The sequence below is a fragment of the Columba livia genome, chromosome 3 (genome assembly GCF_036013475.1).
Source record: "Columba livia isolate bColLiv1 breed racing homer chromosome 3, bColLiv1.pat.W.v2, whole genome shotgun sequence".
NCBI lineage: Eukaryota > Metazoa > Chordata > Aves > Columbiformes > Columbidae > Columba > Columba livia.
In genome coordinates, this window is record NC_088604.1 from 112,568,933 (window position 1) to 112,591,910 (window position 22,978).

Here is a 22,978-nt window from a genome sequence, read left to right on the forward strand (position 1 = left end):
GAAAGGTAATTGCATATAATGGCTCTCAAAAACATGGACTGCTGTCTTTAATGCATCGACATTCACAGATTTCAGACAAGAGCCAAAATAACAGCAGGAGGCTGGTAACAAAACAGTGGCAGAGATCGGGTTGCACCACAGATACCGGTTGCTTAAACACAATTTGAGCTATTTGGATCCGTGCAATGCTAACTTTACGATTACTGGGAAGTAACCTGTCTTTGGCTGAGCTGGATGTATTTCACAGTGCTCTTACTTTGCCCTCCATGCTCCGCAGCTCCAACAGCTGGAGTTAGAGCCATCTACTTCTGCCCTGGTGATCGCTGGGAATCCTGTTGCAAGGATCCTCTCTGGAGCTCATCCTGCAGCTGGAAAGCAGCAGCATTTTGATGGAAGTCATGAGAAACTGCTTTTTCTGGAGTCCCACTTTCTTGATTCTAGCAAGGGTAAAGTATCTGCAGATTATCATCAGCACGTTCTTCTTCAAAACCCTAACTTACCACTTTATTAGAAAGAAAACTGAGTGCACAGAGCCACAGCAAAATAAAGTTGGTATTTTGACATCATTTAGATTTTCAGCAGGTTTGAAGTTTTTTCATTACATACCAGCAAGGAAAAAAAAAAAAGCCATCTACACCACTCTGGTCAGATTCAACATTAAAATGGAGCCTGTATAAAACTATGGAAAACCTCCCAAAAGTTTTCCTTGCCCTCAACCTTTGCATCACACCAGGAACAAAGAACCACATGTATCTGTGTCTCTTGTATAGCAAACGTGCAACTAGTATTTTCCTGTCTTTCAAAAGCAATAGTGACAGAATGAAAAGGCGTTCTGAGAAATTTTGGTGTCCACTTGGTCAGAGTAAATCCCAAACAGTTCAATCTCCACGTGCCTTGTTCCAGCCATTCTGGCTGAGTCTGCAGCGCGTCTGTCCTGGGACGCTTCACCTTAAACCAATATTAAGCTTAAAACCTCTCTTTCAGGACATTTTTCACTGTTTCAATGAAATGAGTAAAGTCGTTGGCTATTAGCATTTCCTCACAGCTTCCCTCTGAAGACAGAAAGGAGTTTTCTCTTCCAGCTCCTCAATTCACACCTGGCTGCTGAACTGAGTTTGGCAACATGTGTTCAGCTTGTACACTGACTGTTTCACGGAAAAAGGAAAAAACCTTGAAATTCTATTAACTCTGAGAACACTGTTAGCTGTAGCAGCACAGAAGGTGGAAGAGGAAAACCCTGCCCTGAAGGAAGGGTTGTGCAAGGTTTGGAAATCACAGCCATTAAGTTATAAGACGCATCATCCTACCTGCACATCCCCATAGAGCGGCCCAGAGGAGAAGTTTTGCATCAAGGTTATTGACTGCTGGGGGTTTTCCTGCTAGTTGAGTGCTGCCCAAAATCATCTTGTGTGCAGCAAAAAAAACCCCAACCCAGCAGGCTGGTCACTGATGGACTGAGGGCGCCTGGAGGCGGCAGGGATGCTCCAAGGCTCAAGTGCCTTCAACCCTCAAAAGTTGTTCTTCCCATAGGACACATGGCCTCACGCAGCGATACAGCTCCAGGAGGCTGGAGCAAACCCAAATACCACCTTTTGGTTTTATTTTTCATTCCTTGATGCCTTTCTATGTCTAGAGCAGCCCCAAAGGCAGAATAAAGAGGAGCCAGATCCCCCACGGCTAGCGCCCGGCAAGCCTGGGTTTGCATCCAGCGCTGCAGCCCAACTGAAAAGCCTCCATAAGAAAGATTAATGGCAGTTTTGCTTGTTTTTTTCAGAAGGAAAAAGTAATTCTCAAAAAACCAAGACACCTGGAACAATCCAGCCACCCGCCTCCACATCTGCCTTAAAAGCTGAAGCAACAAGGAACAAAGGAACCCTTTCACCAAAACGTTTGTTCAACGTTTAAGGCTCATTTTACTGAGTTTACGAGAAACAGCTCTATCCTAACTTTTTCAAATGGGATCTCATAATCCCCTAATTATTTCAGATCCTTCCAGGAAATACATGTAAAACTCATTTTTTAATAAATATACATGTATAAAATATACATATATAATATATAACGTAGATATGAAAATTTAATATATATATATATACATTTTGTCTGTTTTATATTTGCACTTCTTTTTTAACACCACACACAAGAGCATCATCTTCTGCCATGAAATCAACTCTGGCAGCGCGTTTTTACAATGCAATGTCCCAGCTAGTTTGGATGCACCAAACTAGGGAGGCAAGAGCAATTTTCTGCTGCAGACGGGGCCCCCAGCCCTCGCTCCTTACAGATCCGGTGTTAAAAACCAGCAGGGCTTGCTGCAGGCAGGACAACACGACCACTACTCACACAGCTGTAGGGGTGGGTATTTTAACCCTGCATGGGCTAAACCCATTTTTTCGGCCAGTATAATCTCTCCTGCGCCAGGCTGGCCCAGCCATCCCTACAAGGTGCTGCACATGTGGGCAAACCCCAAATGAACCAGTAAGCAGCTTTATAGGGAAAACAGCAAGCTTGCATACAAGCTGCTGGGCAAGCAGAGACCCACTGACACATCTCCAGTGCATGGATTTTAAGGGCTCTCCCCAGAAATTAACTTATTGCGCAAATAATATTGTAATAAAATTAAGGTCTGCCAGCATCAGAGGTAGATTAATTCACTACTCATGGTTGTACTGAAGCAGCTATGCGATATATTGATGGAACGATGTTAAGGTTATCAAAACACACAGCAAAAGTTGTTACAAAAATAGGCAAAAACCCATTTTTTTTCTAAAAAGACAGCCACAGCACCACTGGGACACACACTGATGACAAAACTTTTAATGAGCAGCCACTTAAGGAAACCTCTTCAAAAACCAGTGAACCTCATTTTCACCGGGGAATTGAATCACCTCAGGACCAGACTCTTGGCAGCTTTGCGCAGCAGCTGCTTTGTTGGTGACAGCAAACTACAGGTTTAGGGATTATTTAGAACAAAACCCAACCAACCAAAAAAACCCAAACACCACACATCAAAAACAACAACAACAAAAAAAACCCCAAACACCAACCCCCTCCCCGACTTTTCTTAAGAATTGTCTAATGGATCAGTTCTCCAATAAATCATTATGGCTGCACATGACAGTACATCTTGGAAAGTTTTAAGTCGGTTTAATAAGATAACGCACTTGAATAATTCACCGTGCAGCTCGGGAAGCCGGGATGCAGCACAGACAAGAGCTGCACACTCAAGTCCTCCCATTTTCCTGCAAGTGTAACAAAATATTAACAGATTTCAAGGAAAGCTAATTAGTACTATCATTTACTGTAATGAGAAAGGAAGTTGTTATTGCGTGACAGATGGTATTTGTTTTATACCACATGCAAGATAAGCAACAAGCGCGTAAAAGCTTAGCCAGCCGAATAGGTAGTTGCATGAGATCTGCATCCTGAATTGATTTTTTCCCCTTCTCCCTGAAAAAATGCCATGACCAGGTCCTATCCTAAGTTTTTCTAATGTAACTGACCATAAACACTCTGCTACTGTTATCTTATGTTAGCTAATGAACGGCGATCTTTAGCAAAAATAAGAAATAAATCAAGCACAGCAACTGTATGCCAGCGTCAGAAGTTTTATTGCCCTCCTTACTTTGTAAAATGGAACTAGAGGTTTGATACCGCTCGCCAAAAGTTACAGAGGAACGTGATGGAGAAATCCATTCAATTCACAAGACAACGCTACTTCCACATGACCCTCTTCCCCATCCAGTGTTTTTGCTGCCATGCTGCAGACCGGCCGTGATGCCACCAAAGGCGCAGCCCAGGCGGGGCGTCCCATTACTCCCGTATAACATCACGTTTTGTAGATTAAGTGCCACCCGTCCTAACGCGGACAGACTACAGCGTGAGAGAAAACAATGCAAGGCATGCTCGCAGAATCAATGACACTCCAAAACATAAAAATAATTACATATGCACATAGTATTTCCGAAAAATTCAAAGTTTATAAACAAAAGAAGAAGAAATTCTTCATCATAAACCATATGCATTTCCCCCCAATCTCCTCCATTTTGATGAGTGAAGAATACAACTATATTTATCCCCCTGTAAATATCCTCCCTGACACGTACTATACAACTACAAAGGCTCGACAACATTTTTGCAAATATATATATATATATAAAAAAATAAATCCTGTGACTCGGTTCCAGCTGAACCTATTCCAGAGAAGGCAGGAAGGAGTAAGCAGTATAACTGTGGTCTAAACATAGAGGGGTTTTATCTTTTGCCAGGTAAATGCACTTAAAAAAACATAAGACATTCTTAACTACATCAAAACCAGCCCATGGAATTTGCCTTCCACCTCTCTTTAACACTCTCCCAACCCCAATAAGCATCCATGGAGAGGGACACCAAGGGAAGAAGCTTCCCAGGTAGTACCTATTTTCCTCTCAGTATTTAAGAGAGGCCGCATGTTAAACCATTACTTCCAAAACATAATTGTATGCAATCCTAAAAGATAGCCTGTGTTTCACAAAAGTCATACACACACGCTGATAAATTACATGCTGATTTGGAAAAGATTCAGAAGAGTTTTGGGGGCAGATGTAGAAAAAAACCCCCAAAAAACAGTAAAAAATATGAAATTATACAGAGTGACAGCGCGCACACACACACCTGCTGGGGGATGCCATTTCCTCTACATTTTTCACCCCGATTTCTCCGGTTTACCATCGTTACTCCTACCAGCCTCCAGCTCGGCACTGGCTGCCCCGCGTCCCGGCTGGTGCAGAAGGAGAGCTGGCGGCTTCCCCCCCATCCGTGATTCAGTCTCCTTGAGGGATGTGCTGCTGCATTGTACCCGTGAGTCATCCCAGAGGTATTCTGCATATTACAGCCCCGGCTGCACCATTACTCATTGGCAACAACATCCTCTCGGCTCCCAGAGTACAAGCGCACGCACCCGACCAAAGATCCTGGCTTCCCCACCCCGGTTACAGGCTGGAATACAACCGCCATAAACTAGTAATGCGGGCATTTAGCAGCAGCTGACGGAGGAAACCTGCTGTCAAGAGGTTGCACCAGACCGGCGGGCGCATTGCCCGCTCACCCAGGACTGCAAACAGGTCCAAAGTTGAAAGCGGCGTCATCTCCTCCGGTAACCCCGGCTGCACTTTATTCCCCAAAAGCTGCTAATGTAGCGCTGGGACCAAGGGTCCAAACAAGTCAACAGGCCTGGGGGAAGCACTCAGCCTCTTGATGAGCTCGTCTCCGTCGCAGTTTTTAATAGGATTTTAAATACTTCCAGTTTGCAACAAGTTGGTATTTAAAATATCAGCGATAGGTCCTTGTACACCATACCTTTGTGGGCGGCCAAACACTCTCCGAAGTGCTGACACAGCAATATCCCCATGCGTGAGCTTCACGTCAGGCAGATCTCAAGTGCTCACTTGCTGCTTACAAACTTCTACAACTGCTGTGTTTAACTCCTTGCTAAGCCAGCGAGTGTCCCTCAAAGTCAGACGATCATCCCTGAATGCCCTCTCATTTTTTTAAAGCAGAAACGTTGCTCAAGAACAGCCTTGGCACCAAAGACAAGAATAAAAATTGTGACATTGAGGCTCTGAAAGCAGCTTCTAAAAATACTTGCCTGATTTCGGAACTAATCTGCGCTGAAGATTAGACAGGAGAGGGGTAGAAAGCTAATGTGTTTCCAGGCTCAGCTGCCTCTGCCTTCCTCAAATCCAAACTGTTTTAACTTCAATTTGAGGCAAAAATCCCTTTTTCCCCACGACAGAGAACAGTGGCCAAAGTGATGCTGCCTGAAAGCATCCTTCAGGAAAGCTGCATCCCCATTTCACAGACGTAATAACCTAAAAATCACACACGCTCTTGAAAACTTGGAAGCTTTGACCAAGGAAACACCAAGCTCAAGGCCACCAAGGTCTGAAGCCAGTTTCAGTGCACAGAAAACAGGCTGCAGCGCGGAGGATGCTGAGGATGCTGAGGATGTCCCCAGTCACCAGGACAGAAGCATTTGGTTGCTGCTTCTCTCCAGCATCCATCGAGCAGGTGTAGCTGCAGGCACCTATTCGCAGTTTGGCTGGACTTGGCAAGCTACAGCCCAAAGCCACGCTGAAGGCAACAGGCAGCGTTTTAAGTTTGTTGTAGTGGGATCGAGTGACAGCTGCGTTTACCCTATTTCAACAACATAAAAAGGTCCTTAATTTATGTGGTAAAGGGTACTCCATTTTGGTAGAAGCGCATTTGTGACCACTGGGCAACTCACTGGCCAGTCAGAGCATCTTGCTATCCAAGTAGTTTTTAAAAAGGTATTTTAAAAATGTATTTTAGTTGCACATCGCCGGTCCACAACTCCTGCTACTCCGATGCACTGGGATTTGCTGCCTTGTGTTCTTCTTCAAGCTCTGCAGCAGCACTTTTCCCCTCAAATGCTTAACACAGCACCCATCAGCTCTGTCCTCAGCTGTCTCCAGCAAGAAGCCAGCACACAAGTCCAAAGCAACAGCAGCCAGAAAAAAATCAAATGAAGATTCCCAGCCCTTCTGCTGCAAGTCCAGTTTCTAAAGTTTTTCTCCCAAGGGACCGGGTAAGATGAAATTAGCCTCCCAGTGTAAGACAAAACTATCTTTGAATAAACTGTGTTGTAATCATGTTTTTGAAATGAACAGCTTGAGCGGATCCGTCTCCCCAAAGCTTGCCCGTTTTCTTGCCTTCCCACCGCTCCACAGACCAGCCCATCACTGATCCACTTAGAAAATGAGGGGAGAGCACATGTCAAACCTTGGGACTGAGCACCCACATACGGTGGCTTACGGAGGAGCAGTGTTAACAAACAGGATCACAGCATCACACATCAAAAGATGGGTTTATACGGAAAAGCCATCGCACCGTAAAGCTAACACATGGTTCCACGGCTGCCGCAGGGCAGGTCTCAGCTCACACGGGTGGGGTCAGCCATAACTTGGGTGTTTTTGGCAGAAACACTTTGCATGTGAAAAAGGAAGACACGGAAAAGCTTGCAGTTAACAATCCACAAGGATGCAAACAAAGCCCTGGCCTTCTGTCAACACCAAGAAGTTGTTGCATCACTCAAGAAGAACCACCACCTAATGCAGTTGGCTTCAAGCCCTGCTCACAAGGGTTTTCTCCAAAGGGAAGTGGATTATCAAGTCACCAGACAGTTGTGAGCATCGGCTGAATCACTGGCTGGGTTCTCACTTTTGCAAATGTCCTTTAAACTTAAGGCTAAGCTAACAAAGCTCAGCTCCAGGGTTGGCAATGCTGCCGTACTATTTATTTTCTTCTTAAATACTGTCCTGTCCATTACACCGTAGCACACCCATCCCTACCAGCTTGGTGCTGCAGTGAAATACCCTCCGACGCTTTTGTGCATTTCCTAGCTTGGACTGGCGAGTGGCTGCTCTAATATATGAACATTTTCCCCAGTGTCCAGCTTCACGCACTCAGTTACAGGGTTTTGCTATTAGAAAATTAAAGTAAACATTGCGACTGGAGAGCCAACAAGGCGGCGGATCTGCTTTCCGCTGCCTGCCGGCCAACTAAGAGCATGGTTCAGAGAGCTGAGACTGTGGTCAGAGCAAGAGGAGCCCATTTTCACTGCAGCTGCTGGAGTATTTCTGATTAAGAGAATGAAATTCAGTCACCTTGTTAATGCTCATCATATTAACAGGCTGAACTTGTGCAGAGCAACATTAACGGAGCACACAGGACCAAGCGCTGAGAGCTTGTGAACCAGGCAAAAAGATGGTTCAGCACACCATTTCAGTGCAGCACGGGCTTCCAAGTATCTGCAGCCCCAAGTCTGTATAGCACACCATGAAACTCGTGATGTCTCATCATCTGGGAACGCTGGGAAACCTGCCTTAGGTGCAGCATTCAAGATTCGCCATAGCAATATTGCCTAAACATTGCTTACTGTGCCTTGTGAGGGGTAAGGAAGGTCTCAATTTCTGTTATAATTAAAACAAACATCAGTGAGATTCAATCAGTGTAGCTTTTTGTCCAGCAATTCAGAGACAAAGCTTCTTGAATACAGCATGCACTCAAGTTACATTGCAGGGAAGAGCTGCAAGTATAGCAGAAAAAAGGGCAGAAAAAGCTGATCCTTTGGAATGACTTCAAACTTTTTATGACGTGCCTGGGGCTGCTAAATATTCAGGAGCACTAAAATGCTCCTCCCTCCCTACCATTAACACACTTTCCTTCTTTTCCATGACACTGGAGTAAGGCTCTCCCATGCTGCACACCTCTGCCAGCTCAAAAGGTGTTATTTAAAGTACAACTGAATAGCGTTTCAGGAGTCAAGGAGTCTGCTGGGGGATGGATGGCCCATAAAAGCCCATGCGGGAGCAGTTCTGGTCACGGCACAGCTCAATTCTGCTTATGTATCTCTCAATATAGACTTCACCCAGATGCTAAGCATTGAGCACGATGCTTTCCTAACACAAATGCACCTGGAATACTGCAGTAAAACTAAAGAAAGAGGAAAGCTGCAGTATTTAATCTCTTGTAAACATCACCTGACCCAAAACAGAGAGGATTCATCCTTTTGTAGCTTTGCTGCAAGTCACCAGCACAGGGAGCATCTCACCATTAACAACCTTTGCTCTGTAGCTCACGGCGCAGGCTAGGGGTCACAATCCCAGCTGGACCAGTGCAGGTGTCCCTTTGGCACCATCATTACATGTAGCACAATGCCAAGTCCTAGCAAAGGTACAACCTATTTATAAATTACAGAGGTGGTATTTGGAGGTTGTGTTTCTTGCGGTTTCAAACTGTGCAAACCAAGGCAACTCTAGATACTTGTTCTAGAAGTCCTTTGGTTTATAAAGTCCATGTCCAGGTGACTGATATCTTGCAACAACTATTTTCCTTCTCTGGGTGTTTGCAAGCTTAGGCCTTGGAAAGATACGTCATTCTCACAGATGAATGGACCTTTGTACATATGGATGACAATAAAAACCAACCCCAGCACAAATGGGTATTTCTGAGCATTCAGAAAGGTTCTGGGTGGAGGCCATGTGGATTTAATTTTCCTGCAGACAGATCAAAGGAAAGCCGCTGAGAGCGTCTTACTCAACTCCAAATAAACATCCCTGACCAGAAAGGAGGTTACACAAATGACAAGCACTGAGTTCCCCTGTGCCAGAAAAGCCTCATGTGCTTTTCTTCTAATTAAACCCTTCCTCCATAGCTCCTAATTGATACCTGGACAAACAGCTGTAATATACTACAGGAAATCGAACCCTGTACTTTGCTCTACTTGTGTAACATGGACTCAATTATCACAGGGCAGGCTGCGAAATCTGATTTTCTTGATAAAAAACTGGTTACCAAAAAAAAAAAAAAAAAGAAAAAAAAAAGCTATTAAAACCTCAAAACCTTCCTTTATTTCCCTTTTCCCCCTCCCACCCCAACTTAAATGCTCAGTTCAAAGGAGAGGTGCTGCCTCTCCACAGTTTGCATCTCTTCATGCCCTGGTACCAGTGTCTCCCAGACTGGGCAGTCTCAGTGTCTGAGTCCTCAGTGCCTGAAGGAGCTCCTTGCCTCTCTGAGCCCAGATCAATCACTGCCGCAGACGCATTCACACCTTTGACCCCTTGAGAAAACCATTGCTCGTAGTGCAGATCGAAGGGCTTCACTGAGCTGCCTGTTCCTAAACCAAACTTTACTTTCATTTCAGCTTTAACCTAGACTCTCTAATCTAGCAGATGCTTTACTCCAGTTTATCTGCAACAGATCTCAACTGATGAAGATTCTACAATGTTCCCCAAAAAACCCACTTTATTTTAAAACTGTGAATCTTTTTTAACTTCTAACCACTGCATCTTTCCTTTCCCTTTTTGTAGGATAAAAATTTCCCCCATGCAGGTACTTCCAAACTAATTATGCATACCCCAGATCACATATATCCAGTTTCTTGCCTTCTCCAATTTTTTATTTCTGGATTCCAAATCACTCTTGTTGCTCTTTCTGAGGGCTGGCGCTATCTTTTGCAAATCCCCCATGCCAGCACTCAATACTTCATGCTAGAAGCCGCTACAAATGCAGCAAGATACAGCAGATCACAAGGCAAGCACCATGATACCATAATCTCTATCCACCTACGTTTCTAAATCCACTGAAAACTTCTATAAAACTGTGCTGATCAGCTGCAAGTTCATACACTCAAGCTGGTATTGACTGTGTCTCCTCTCAGTCAGCTCCCTGTTTTGCTGGGGACTGACTTAATCTGACCAGCTTAAATTTTCAAGATCACTCTGCCTCCCCTCTTCAGATTACAAAGATGCTGAGAGGTCTGGAGCATCTTTCTTACAGAGATAGGCTGAGAGAGCTGGGTCTGTTCAGCCTGGAGAAAAGCAGGCTGAGAGGAGACCTTATTTATACTTACAAATATCTCAAGGGTGGGTGTCAAGAGAATGGGACCAGACTTTTTTCAGTGGTGCCCAACGACAGGATGAGGGACAATGGGCACAGACTGAAACACAGGAGGTTCCATCTGAATATGAGGAGAAACTTCTTTACTGTGAGGTGTCAGAGCCCTGGAACAGGCTGCCCAGAGAGGCTGTGGAGTCTCCTTCTCTGGAGACATTCAAACCCAGCTGGACACATTCCTGTGTGATCTGCTCTGGTGAACCTGCTTTAGCAGGTGGGTTGGAGTGGATGATCTCCAGAGGTCCCTTCCAACCCCAACCATCCTGTGATTGTTAGTGAAATATTACCTTGTCCTTAAAACATACCTTGTCCAGCTCTTTCCACTGCTCTTGGGAACAAGTTGCTATTTTACAGACTTAAAGGAAGATGTTCAATGTTCTGCCTTGATTTTTAGTAGCGTGGGCATTATTTCATTGCTAATTTAGAGCACTGATGCTCACAGTCTGCCTCTTGGAGCACAGAAAGGATAGAGGGGCAGGTCCCCCGTCCTGCACAGAGTATGCCTGCCCTGTACGAGGACACCAGGCATTGACTACCGCACAGCTTTCTGATGTTATTATTTAAATCCTATAGCAACCAGAGATTTCTCACCAATACCTTTGGTTTCCTGCAGCCAGCTGTGCGCATCTCCCAACCTCGGTTCTCCCTGCAGCCAGTTTTCCTGTTTACATCTCTGCCGCTGCTTCCCTTGCAAAGGCGAAGGGCTTTGGAAGAAGAACAAACAAACAAGCGTTTCCTCAAGCTGCAGGCAGTTGTGTGCCTCTCTTCCTACCACCGTCCTTCGCCCGGGCACAAAAGTGTCACTTGCGTTTAATGGCTATTATATCCTGTGCTTTGGTTTAATAGGCGGATCTTTTAAAAGCTCTAAGATACGGTGGTGTGAAGTGCAAGCTAGAGTATCTCACTGGGAAGAGCAATTTTGTTCACAAAAGGCATGGAATTCAATCAGTGGAGATCACCTCGGGGGTCACCCCATGTTCTCATTCTGACAAGTGAGGATGAGTTGTTCAACGTGCTGCACGTTCACGTTTTCATTGCCAATTCCTTCCAAAAAGGTTAAGTTTTAGGTACGTCTGCTTAGGGACAGTCTGTGTCCTCTGGCATATCTGAAGGTGACTGAAGGCCCCCGTGGACTTTCCTTCGAGCAGCAAAGGTGGTGAAGGAGCTGCTCATTCAGTTCCCATCCGGCTTTTTGCCACACTCAGTATTAGTTGGGAGCTGCAATCTCAAATTTCCTGGGTTTAATTGGGGAATACCATCAATGCCCCACACAAGACCAAAAAAACTGCTAAGCTTAGAAAATATCTAAATATCTAAGTATATATATATGTATAAGTAACAGCTTATGCAAATCTATTAATTCTTAAAGGTCTTTTCCAACCCAAACAATTCTATGATTCTCTTTCTTCACTGAAGACTTGTCAGGCATTGGAACAGGCTGCCTGGGGAAGTGGTTGAGTCACCATCCCTGGAGGGGTTCAAAAGACACGTAGACTTGGTGCTTAGGGACGTGCTTTAGAGGTGGACTTGGCCGTGTCAGGTTAACAGTTGGACTTGATCTTAAAGGTCTTTTCCAACTGAAATGATTCTGTGACTTAACAGGCCACAACACACTCTTTAAAAACATCAAAAAATGAATATTGAAGAAAATCAACATTATCTTCTTGCTGAAGATCTGCGAGAAGAAAATACTTACCTTCTATCTTTGGGCAAAGCCTCATCTATACCTTGCCCACCCCCACTATATTATTAAGGTAACTATCTAGACAGGAGGAAGAAGACATACCCTGATTTTTTTCTAACTTTTCACTTGTTTTTCACTGTTTCAAGCTGTGTTATAACCACTCTACATGTGTTCAGTGGATGATAATGGAACCGCAAGCGTTTATCTCAATCCAAAACGGCTTATTTTTTTTTCCCCTCCCCTTAAACTCAGATTTAACTAGGGTTTTAATTCTTGTTTACCAAAGACAAAAACTGACAGGAGGGAATGTAGAAGGATAAGCGTGCACATTTACCAACTTGGTTTTCTTTTTTCTTAAGGTGGTTTCATCCAGTTATGAGTTTCTGAGTTCCTCACTTAGGATTTACCTGGCTCTGACACTATGCCCACTCATATCCCGGAGCAACAGAAACTTTAGAAAGGAAAAGCCTTGTTCTGAAGATGGGTCTCTGCTGCATTTGTGCACAGGGATGCAGCTCCGCACCCAACACTCCAGCAGGATGTTTTGGCTCCCTGACAAGACAGTGGTAGAAGCACAATGTGCCAAGCACAACGTGCCCTGTAAGGCCTTGTTGTCCGCTAGAAATTAATATTCGGAGAAAAAAGTGATGGCGTTTCGACGTGCTAAGGGAGAGAAATACGCACGCATTGCCCCAAAGAGAGTTGAATACAAGCTTTGCTAAACAATTCGCACCCGGATGGGACACCACAAGTTGCTGAGTTGTCTGAAAAACAAACAATCAAAAGAATAAAACAAAACAAACACCAAAAAAATCCACCCCCCCAAGCCATTCTGACTCTGATCAAGTGTTCTCTCCTATATTAATCTGCAAAGTGAGATAAGGGGCAATTCAAAAGGTTATGCCTTGAAGGACCCGCAAGCTGCTTCTTCATTCAGGGATGCCTTTTTATTAATGTTAGCACCACAATAAGGTGCCCAACCCACGTTTCCTCCACCACAGGGACAGCCCTGGAGAAGCCACTGGGCCAACACCGTGAAGACGCCATGGATATGGATGTGATTTGGTGCATGCTGCAGAAACCCAAGGCAGTGCCAGCACAAGCGTTGAGTTGCAGGTGGCATAACAGACCCAGCTTTGGTATATTCAAGGACAAACTGGATGACGAGAGCTCCATCCAAAATAGAAAACTGAGTAGGAAAGCCAGCTACTCATCCTAATCCAGCGCGCTTCCTTGGAGATGCATGGATGATGGATGATGGATACCATCAATTTTGAGGTAGAAGGGAGAAACAGCATCCTCACTTCAGCCTGTCCAGATGTACCCAAGCTCTAACAACTCCATGGAGAACTTGGGAGTCGAGTCCCCATCCGCCATGCACAAGCATGCGTGTTTTAGGAGGAATATATTTAAATGCACATCTTTAATCCATGTATTCAAAAACTGTCCTGAGATTAGCTACAAGTAAGAACAGTTAGTAGTACAGTGGCTGAAAATATTGCCTCCATCCCTTTAAAACAGGGCAAAATAAAGGCTGGACATGCAAAACAGGATTAATAGCCAACGCTTGCCTTGCATACATCTTCTGCTAATAAATTAAGTGGAAAACTGTGGCAGTCTCAAGATAAGCTCTAGACTTAGCAGCATCCCTCTTCTAGGTGTCTAGGTAACACTTGGACAGGAGACCTCCAAATGAACTTACAACCAAATAAATGAAGTTTATCTGAAACAAAACTTCCACAAACCCAACACAAAGACAGTGACCTCTGGAATTTGGGACTACTTGCAGACGTCGTAAAGGATGCCATCGACTAAGTCATACAAAAGGTACTTTAAGCCCTGACAGTGATTCATCTAGGTACTTTTTCTAGCAAAAAAGCCTTATTACTGAAGCAGAGTTTCCTATTATTTCTAGGAAAATTCAGAAGAGAACAAGTAGATACTAATTTGTTAAAGAGACAGATAAACATGTACAGGAAATATTTCTATGAAGGTCCTGATCCTCTGAAGATTAATAATCTGCAGTACTGGAGACAAAACCATGACACTGAGGAAATAAGCAAACTATAAAAACAGGAAGAAGTGGAAGTTTATTTTTTTTATGTTATTTTGAGGGACTATTTGTTTTTCTGAAGCTTAAGATACCAGCAAAAGCCTCCATCTGCAGGTCACACTATTCTCTATACAAAAGCAGCTGCAGAGAGTTTCCTCACCCAGATCCCCAGAGCTGGCAGGCCAGGGAGGCCATGCCGCACGTTACAGATTAGACACCTCCCCAGCCAAAAGTGTTACTTAATTTTCACCTTCCTTAAAGACATTAGAAGCCTCTGAAAGGGCTGCTGCTACCTGGACAGTGTTCTGTAGGCGAAACTGATAAATCAAGTTATTTTGCTATTGCATTTCCACCACCCCCAGCCACAGGATGAAGGCACTCCCTCTACAGATACATATTTCAGTATATTCACTGTAATACCCAAATAAGGTAATATTTGGTGGAAATGAAGGGTTTTGCCACAAACAAACTACAAAGAAAAGCTGTTCTGGACTCTACTGTCCTGGGGTTTGTTCAAATCAAAACAAAACTACCATCACCGTGAATTACAGCCCCTCCAATGCAATGGGGACGTGCTGAAGCCAAGCACCGCTTCCACAGCAAACTGGCGGCACAACTATTTTTGGACAACTGCAGGTCACCTCAGCTAAGCAGACACAACCACTTTGTCTGGAGGCACCAACCTTTTCTTCCACCCCAAACATCTTGTGCTAGATCATGGTGGCATCACAAGGAGCCCTTGGACTCCTGCCCCATCTTATACATAAGTTATCTTACTTAAGTGAGCTGGGCTGAGGCACAGCATTGCCCAGGGGTCTTCTGCTATTACGGGAGGCGGGAAAAGTAGGGGACAGGGACATCACACCAATTTATCCTCATTCAGGAGCTTTTTGAAGCAACTTCTCCACTTCCTTCTTGCAAAAATTTCCTATCATTCCCATTGCAACCAATGCTATGCAGATGTACCGAATGCTACTCTAAGAGCTGGATTAAGCTCACATCTGTCTGCAGAATTCCCAGAGCATGAAGTGTCATAACTACAGAAATGGAGTTTAACTCACACTGTAAAAAAGATCTGTTTAAATATTTATGCTTCTGAAATGTTCTCATCACTTTGCTCTTTAGTACCCTATGCTGTTTAATTATTTTTGACCACTGGAAGTGATCCCTTCAAACTAAGGCATTCATTGCTTAGGAAATAAAATCAGATGTCCACGTTAGTTAGCAGATGTTAGTTAACTATGGAGGACAGTGATCTACATTAAAAAATAAAGAAAAAAAATCAAGTGCAATACTATCAGCTTAGCTTTCCATTTGGATTTGACCTCTACCACAACTGCACTGAAGTTATTCGTATGTGTTATTCGTATGCTTACTGTATGGAACATTTGTATAGACAAATATATACCTATATATTGCACTAAATATTAAGCATTTGCTATTTGTCTGACACAGAATATACCAAGCCACATGCTTTCTGATCTTGTACATATCAACTAGGATAGCAACCAACTATAAAAACGTTATGGTCAATTAAATAGAAGTACAATCAGAGAAGCAAAGACCTGACTCAGAAAAACAATTTAAAATTTGAGTTCACACGTATTATTCGTGTCTAGAAAAATGCTGATGCTGCCAAAGTGGTGCGGAGCACATCGATGTGCTCCCCGATGATGAGGGATAAGCAAAGGTCTGCGCCCAAAAGCCCACCTGAGCCAGGCTCAATAGTAGTACCTGCCTTATACCAACTCGCATTCCCTTTTCAAGTGACTCATCACATTAAAATCCTGCCGAATCGCTGCACATCCAAGAGGACCAGCTGTTAATCTTTCCTAATTTTTTGTTTTTGTCTCCCACGTGTAGTCAGCATACCAGGGTTTTCCATGATGAAACGTTTTACACCGCCTTGTAGTTCCTCGCGTTGACTGATAGTATTGGTAATTAAACAACTCACATTAATTACAAGCAGAAATTGGAATAATAACAACAGACACAGACAGAGCCATTGAGCACCAGCTTCTAGGAAATCACTACCAAGAGCGCTGTTAAAGTTCATGCTCTCCAGCTAATTAAGTATTTGAGGCGGCAGTGAGAACCTGCACCCGTATACGGCGCTTGCCGAGGCTCCCTGCACTTCACACCCAGAAATGTCATTTCAACCCTGAAATGACACCCAGATATTCTGGCTTCGCCCCTTCTTTCTTTGCTGTAGTCAAAGATGAAGGAACAAGCTATGAAGGAAAAACTGGACAACGCTTCTACAAAAAATATCAAACTTTGACTCCTGCAATTAGGGCAGTTCGTCAACTGTCAGCCAATCAGCAAAATAAGACAGTCTATTTTTCTCCATCCTTTGTCAATACTCAAGAGATACTTTCAGAAGTCACAGATTGGGTCTTCAAGTCCCTTTCTTCAAAGCATACAAAATTAACAAGAACAAAAAAGCACAATAAAATGATGGACGCCTTGTCTGAAGCGGCCTTCCGAGCCTTGGTGATGCTGGTTACAGAGCACAAGGACAGCTGTAAGCCAGGTGATGCTGAAAGTGTTGGATATCTCTGCTCCTGGGGCACCTCATGACTTCTTGGCTTCACGCAGCCCTTGCACAGGGTGTTTTTAACTTATCCATTAGATCAACCAGCGTCTGAGGTCCGCGGTTACTTCAGCATGTCAGAGATGCATGCCAATGACATCAGAAATAAAATAAAAAATAATAATAATAATAAAGATCAATCGGCTTAATGGTATTTAAGAGCGTGCGGACTCTCCTGCCAGCCACGGTGGCAATGAGGAAGGCTGTGCTCTGCTGCCAGGGACCTTAGACACCCACCATGCCTATGATGACCAGCTGCTGGTATGGAGGATGGTATAGGGACTATTCTAAAAATCCTGCTCCTGGATGGCACTCAGGACTTCTCCATGACCCTCTGCCAGGCTCAAAGAGGTTCCTCGCTCGCCTTCTTTAAACACGGCTGTGAAATGGGCACAGGCGGCTCTCGTGAGCCTGGCAGCGCCCAGGCAGTTTCCAAATGGCAGATTTTATTGACTTTAACTTGCTAACAGCTGGCAATGCAGTGACCCGCATCCACGGGCTGCTGAAGGTGCTACATCCCATTTAGATTTGTAAGGCTAAAATTAAGCTTTTCCTTTGACATGGAGTCGTTTTGCTTGGTGTCCTAGTGCTTGTTTGGGCAGGCTTGCTATTCACCTGAGGCAAGCATGCTCTTCAAGTTTAATTAGGTCATATCCCAGGCTACAGAACTGAATAGTTAATTGAAACAGTGTGCCAACCTACCGTGTGCTCTGCATGTCTCACGTTGTGAAAGTCCAAGGGTGGGAGAGCAGCTTGGGGTGGGGAAAAGGGTTAATTTTACCCAAAAGGAAGAACATGTTCAGCACACTGTCTAGCTAAAGAAATAAAAATAAAATAGAAACTCACTCTGTCACAGTCCTGCTCCATGACATGGGAAGACTAATTTTAATTTATACATGATCCAAAACACAGAGGAGCCCTAAATGGCAAAAAGCATTCACAAAACTAGAGCTACAGCCATAGACAACATAAGCCAAGACCACCATGCTACACAACGTGAGGAAAAAGCCTGCAAACTACTTGACATTATCAAAACCTTGATGCTCATCCTTGAGCGGTTGCAACTGCTGGCCACGCTCAGGCAGTGGACTCGATGTGGAAGGCACCTCCTGGTCACCAAACACATGGGAAATACCTTCTTACATAAACAGGTTTCTTGCAAACTTATACATCTCCGTGCCAAGTCATGTGTTTTTGTATGAAAAACCACAAAGACCAATCTCAGAAAGTCTTTTTCCACATCTGCCTGCACAGCTGATCGCAGGAAAGACAGTAACCACCCTCTGACCTTTACAACAAACCACTCTTGACAAAATTAAGGCTATCCTGCAGAGGTGAGTTGCCACATACAGAAGCAAACATCTTCCTTAGAAAGAAGATAGTATATTTCACATTTTAATTAGATCATGAACAAAACAAAGCCACATTCCTGCAAAAGAGTTCCTGTATTTGAGATATTCCAAAATGAAACTAATATACTTGATTTTATCCTTTTAAGTATTTGCTTCCCCATATTTAAGGTCTACAGTTTTAAGAAGTTAAATATCAAATAGCAAGAACGTGTACAAGCTGTGAATGTGCACACCCTTTTGACTTCTCTTATTCAATTAAGCAAAGAAACTCTTGCACAGCACATTCACATTCCCTGCAACACAACACCTTCCAACAGGCCACATTTCCTCCGCTCTCCAGTCTTTAAGTTTTTGCTGGGTTTTAAAAATCTACCTTTGCTGTCCAGACAGTTTCTAAATCCCCTTTATGAATCACACAGCAAGAGATGCCTGAACCAGGTGCTCAACCAGGCACATTCCTATTGGAACCATCCAAGGAAAACCCTGCTTGGTTTTGTGCCATCTCACCAGCATAGGGGGCTGCAAGGGCAGCTCAGGCAATCTATAGGTAAGACCTTCCCGGACCTTACAATATGCATCCTCTGTGTTTTCCCCTAACACACCACCACTTCCATAAAACACAGCATGGTTCCCTTTATCGTTTGCTTTGCACCACGGATTTCCACGCTGCGTGCCTTTCCGCGCCAACCTCAGCCATCCGTCACGCTTCGGTCGCCTCTCCCTGGCTATTTACTTGCAGCTGGGTACGGCCAGGAATTCCTGCGTGTAACAAAATGTACAAACGTGCTTTTATACGGTGCATTTCGATGCTGGAGAGTGCTCTCAAGGAGTTTCCCTCTTCTGTCCTGAGGAGCTCGTTGTACTCAGAAATTCGGGGAGCAGCAGAAGTTTCTTGCTGACATGAAGAAGTAGAGGAAAGGGACTGAGCATTTATTCCTTCCACCTAAGGAAATGGTGCCTTAAAAGAGAAGCTGGGTATTAGTTGTTGGGAGCCTCTTTCAATTCAGAGATAGCAAAACACAAAGCATCCCTCTCTTCTGAGCCATTTTACAAAGAGGGGCTCGGTGTGACCTTATGCTCCCACCACTGCTTCATGGGGGAAGCAGAATTGGGTTTTCCTCTGCAAACATCACAGCAGCTCAGCAGGTAAGAAAAAAACCAGGTGCTTCGTACCTATAAGAAATGTTCCTTTGAACAATAAGCCAAGGAAGACGCACATCAGCTGACACTGGAAGACACTGCTTGGAGACATGAAGAAGATTCATTTCTACTGGTCTAAGAAAAATACATTCACCACCTTCCCGTGTCCTGTGTAGCGAGGGGTGACCCAGCTGGCCCAGGTTCACGTCATGGCAGTTTATAAAGCCACCAACTGGAATGCATCAGTACAAAAATGATGAGTCCTTTTTCTGCTGACCCGCCACCAATTAAGTCAACAAATTTCTCCACCATCCCATCCTTCCCTTCTGTCCCCACCGCCCCTCTTACACACAGGCATGTTTATTTCCATATACACTGCAAAAAAAACACCACAATAACTGCACTCAAAAGCAATGGTGGTGGCTCTTAACCAAGCATTCTTTTAATGTGTCCCAACACTTCCACAAAAAGATGATAAAAGATGTAAAGGATCTCTCTTTAATGCTCAGTTCATAGCTGAAGGCCATCTGACATGAACCATCTGAAGATACAACCTCTTCCAGGCTCAGGCACGTTCCCTGCAACCACCAGCAGCAGTTTTCAGCTCGATCCCTGGAAGTCCACTGAATGAGTCCGTTATAGCATTAATTGCAACTAACAGCATATGTCATATATCATCTCCAACTGTTCCACAGACGACCGGTCAGAAACAACAGATCCAGAAGCCCCTGGCAAAGCAGCTTGGATTTGTCACCCTTGCTTAGATGGCAGGGGTTGCTTTACTGTTGGACAGAGGTGGCTCCAGGCTGCCTTAAACATCTATACCATGAGTAGGTACCCAGGGCTCACCACCAGTGACTGAGGTTGGATGATCATCTGGAGAAGGTCCAGCTGGGGAAGCACATGTCTGTTCCCACCTCTACCATTCATAGCCCAATCAGGTAAATCAGAGAAACTTTTCCCTTCTTAAAACACGTATAGGGGAGGACTAGGTTTAGCTATTTTCAGAACAGTACCAGACCCATGTAGAACTACAACCTGCTAAACGGTCTTGTGAAAAATTATCCCTCCTATTCGTCTAGCAGAGAGGAAGCAGAAGAGGGAAATAGTCCAGTAATACTTAACTGTTCTTAACACTAAATTTGCACAAAAAGCACGTGCTTTACTGAAATCCCAAAATTTAAGTGCTGGAACAAAGGACATGTTACTTGGTGTCATCTTACCCCAAATCAACACACAAACCTTAGTTACACTTGTAATCCAAAGACAAGTGATTTGCAAAAGAACCCAGGGATTTTGTTCCTTAAATCACCATAGAACTTGGAGTGCATTTTGTCTAATAGAGGCAAAATCAAAGCAGCAAGCTCACTGCTACTCCCCTTTGCTTTTGTTTCTTTAAGTCAGTGCTGAGAAAGCAAATTAAGCTTCCAGCTCTCAACTCCTATAATCACATGAACTACAGGGCACCAACTCAAAAAATTTATATCTGTTCTTTTCAAAACATGAATGGGAAAGTGTACACAACCAGCCTTCTCTCCCCATCCCTTCCTTCCCATAAGGAGGAGTGCTTGCTTTTTTGTTCGACCTTATGAAAGGTGGGGGAAGCTATTCTACCAATACTCTGATAAAGGTGGCCCACACTTCCTTAGAGATATTGTAGGGGGAAAGAGGAAAAAAACAAAACAAAACACCCAAACACCCTCACCATCAACAAAGCTGCTAGAAATATCTCTTAATGACTTCTGTACAGAACAGTGAATTATATCAATGCATTAACCCAGTTCACAATTTGCCTAGAGCTTTCCTGAACAAGAACATATTGAGGCACACGGATGCAGCAGAATTTCAGAGCTCCACAACCAAACCCTGGCACCCACGATAAAAATGCCTCAGATGGGGATTTTTGTGTTTCAGTTCATAGATCTTTACAATCACCATTTCTACAATAAACCGCGTGGCTGCTGACTTTAGGGAACAGACTTTTTTGTTGCTTACAGGAGTCTGCACGTCCTGGGAATTTATGTCAGGGACCTTGTTTAAAGGCATGCATGCAGAACTGAACCAAATGAGGGGCTGGTGGCAGACTTTGTTAAGCCAGGATTTTTTCACTCATAGCCTGTGATTTCAAAGGGCTCCTTAAGTGCTCGCTGGGGAGGGATCGGCACAGCGGCCACTAGTTCCATACCCCAAAACTGGGAGACCCCGGCTGGATCTTGGCCTTTGGCTACACAGGCATTTCTGGGACCTAATAATAAAACCGGGAGAGAAGCAAGAGGATTTTTTATGTGCAAACACAGGAAAGAAGTTGGGTAAAAATATCACTGTACTACAAGCAGACATATTTTAATGTTTTCCAGCCTGGCATCAAGATGGCCATGGCAATCTCTGCACCAACAAACTTTTGGAGTTCAATCCAAGGCATCAAAAAAAAGAGCATATCTCTGCCTACTCTTTGTCTCCTGCCTGTTAATCATTCCTACACATACCACATACATATAAGCACAACTTTAAGGTGGGGGAAGATCCCCCCCACAGGCAGACACCAAGTCAAACAGATAAAAATCACCCACCCTCCTTCTGCCTCTGCCCATCTGCACCAAGCCACGCGCCTCTGTGTTTGCAAGGATTTTAACCAAAAATGGTCACTTATCCACATGAACTGACCTGGGAAGGTTTATGACTTCTGCGTAAGGGTGAGGGAGATGCTGACTTTTTAATAACTTGTAAAAAGTACAAACAATCCCGATAAAAAGCTAAAAAAAAAGGGGGGGAAAAAGAGTTGGTATTTACCATGTAACTTGTTTTAGGAGCTACTGTAAAAAGGCACATCACTGACCTGATAAGATCTTTTGAACCAGTAGAGTTTATGTATACATAGGCATAGGGGAAATGGTTTATTTGGGCTTTAAGGTTCTTCCTGTAGGATGCAGTGTTTATAAAGGGTATTTCTAGAACTTCCTGACTGCATTGCAAGGCCGTGCTCTCCACACCAGCCTGCCTGTCCGTAGTGATTCTGTAATATTTATACCCAGCGCCTTCAAAGTGCAGAGGCTGTAGATGTTCCATGAAAAGTCCCACGGTTCAGCGGAACTGAGCTCCAAGTCACCACGGCAGACAAGATACAGGAAAAATGAAGTCCTTTTTAGGGTGTTTTTCCTGAAAAATCTGCAAGTTCTCCTTGTGTATATAATATATAATGCTGTTTGGGTTTTTAACAGCATCTTTAAAATGCATTTAGCCCCTTTCTCCCCTTCTCCTACCTTTTCCTGTTTAATACTTTTTTTACCAAGCTAGCTAACTCTCGACATTTCACTTCCTTCACACAACAAGCAGAAGGCTCATCTCCAGCACCGCTTAATAATTTTCCAGCCATTCAACATTTGAGCTCTCATTTAGTATCATAATATTTAATACCTCAATACCAAAATCCTAAATACTTGCAACGACAAAACCAAAACCAAACACATCAGGAAACTTTTCTCTTAAGCAGCGCTAGTGGTTTAATTGTACTGCAGCCTTTTATTCTTGTTTTTAAACCCAGAAAACAAGCTCTGCACTAAGTTTTTCCTCTAGTTCAACTAAGTATCAGATACTTTTTTAAAAACAGAAGGTAATTCGTGCAACACAAGTATTGGAATTACTGTTTCACAGACCTCTATACAGTATTTTTACAGCCACCAAACTGCATATGTCCAGTAACA

General features: G+C 43.9%; 1 protein-coding gene across 2 annotated transcripts in view; it reads right to left on the reverse strand.

The window, feature by feature from the left end:
- SPRED2 (sprouty related EVH1 domain containing 2) overlaps nt 1-22,978 on the reverse strand; it is a 65,882-nt gene that overhangs the window by 33,336 nt on the left and 9,568 nt on the right. The window contains exon 1 of one of the 2 annotated variants that reach the window (XM_005505362.4): nt 4,654-4,931. The exons of the other annotated variant lie outside the window; for it this stretch is intronic. Within the exon in view, the coding sequence (XP_005505419.1) occupies nt 4,654-4,670 (17 nt within the window). The 5' untranslated portion in view covers nt 4,671-4,931. Of the gene's footprint in view, nt 1-4,653; nt 4,932-22,978 lie in introns of those variants that run through there. 2 annotated transcript variants of the gene reach the window in all.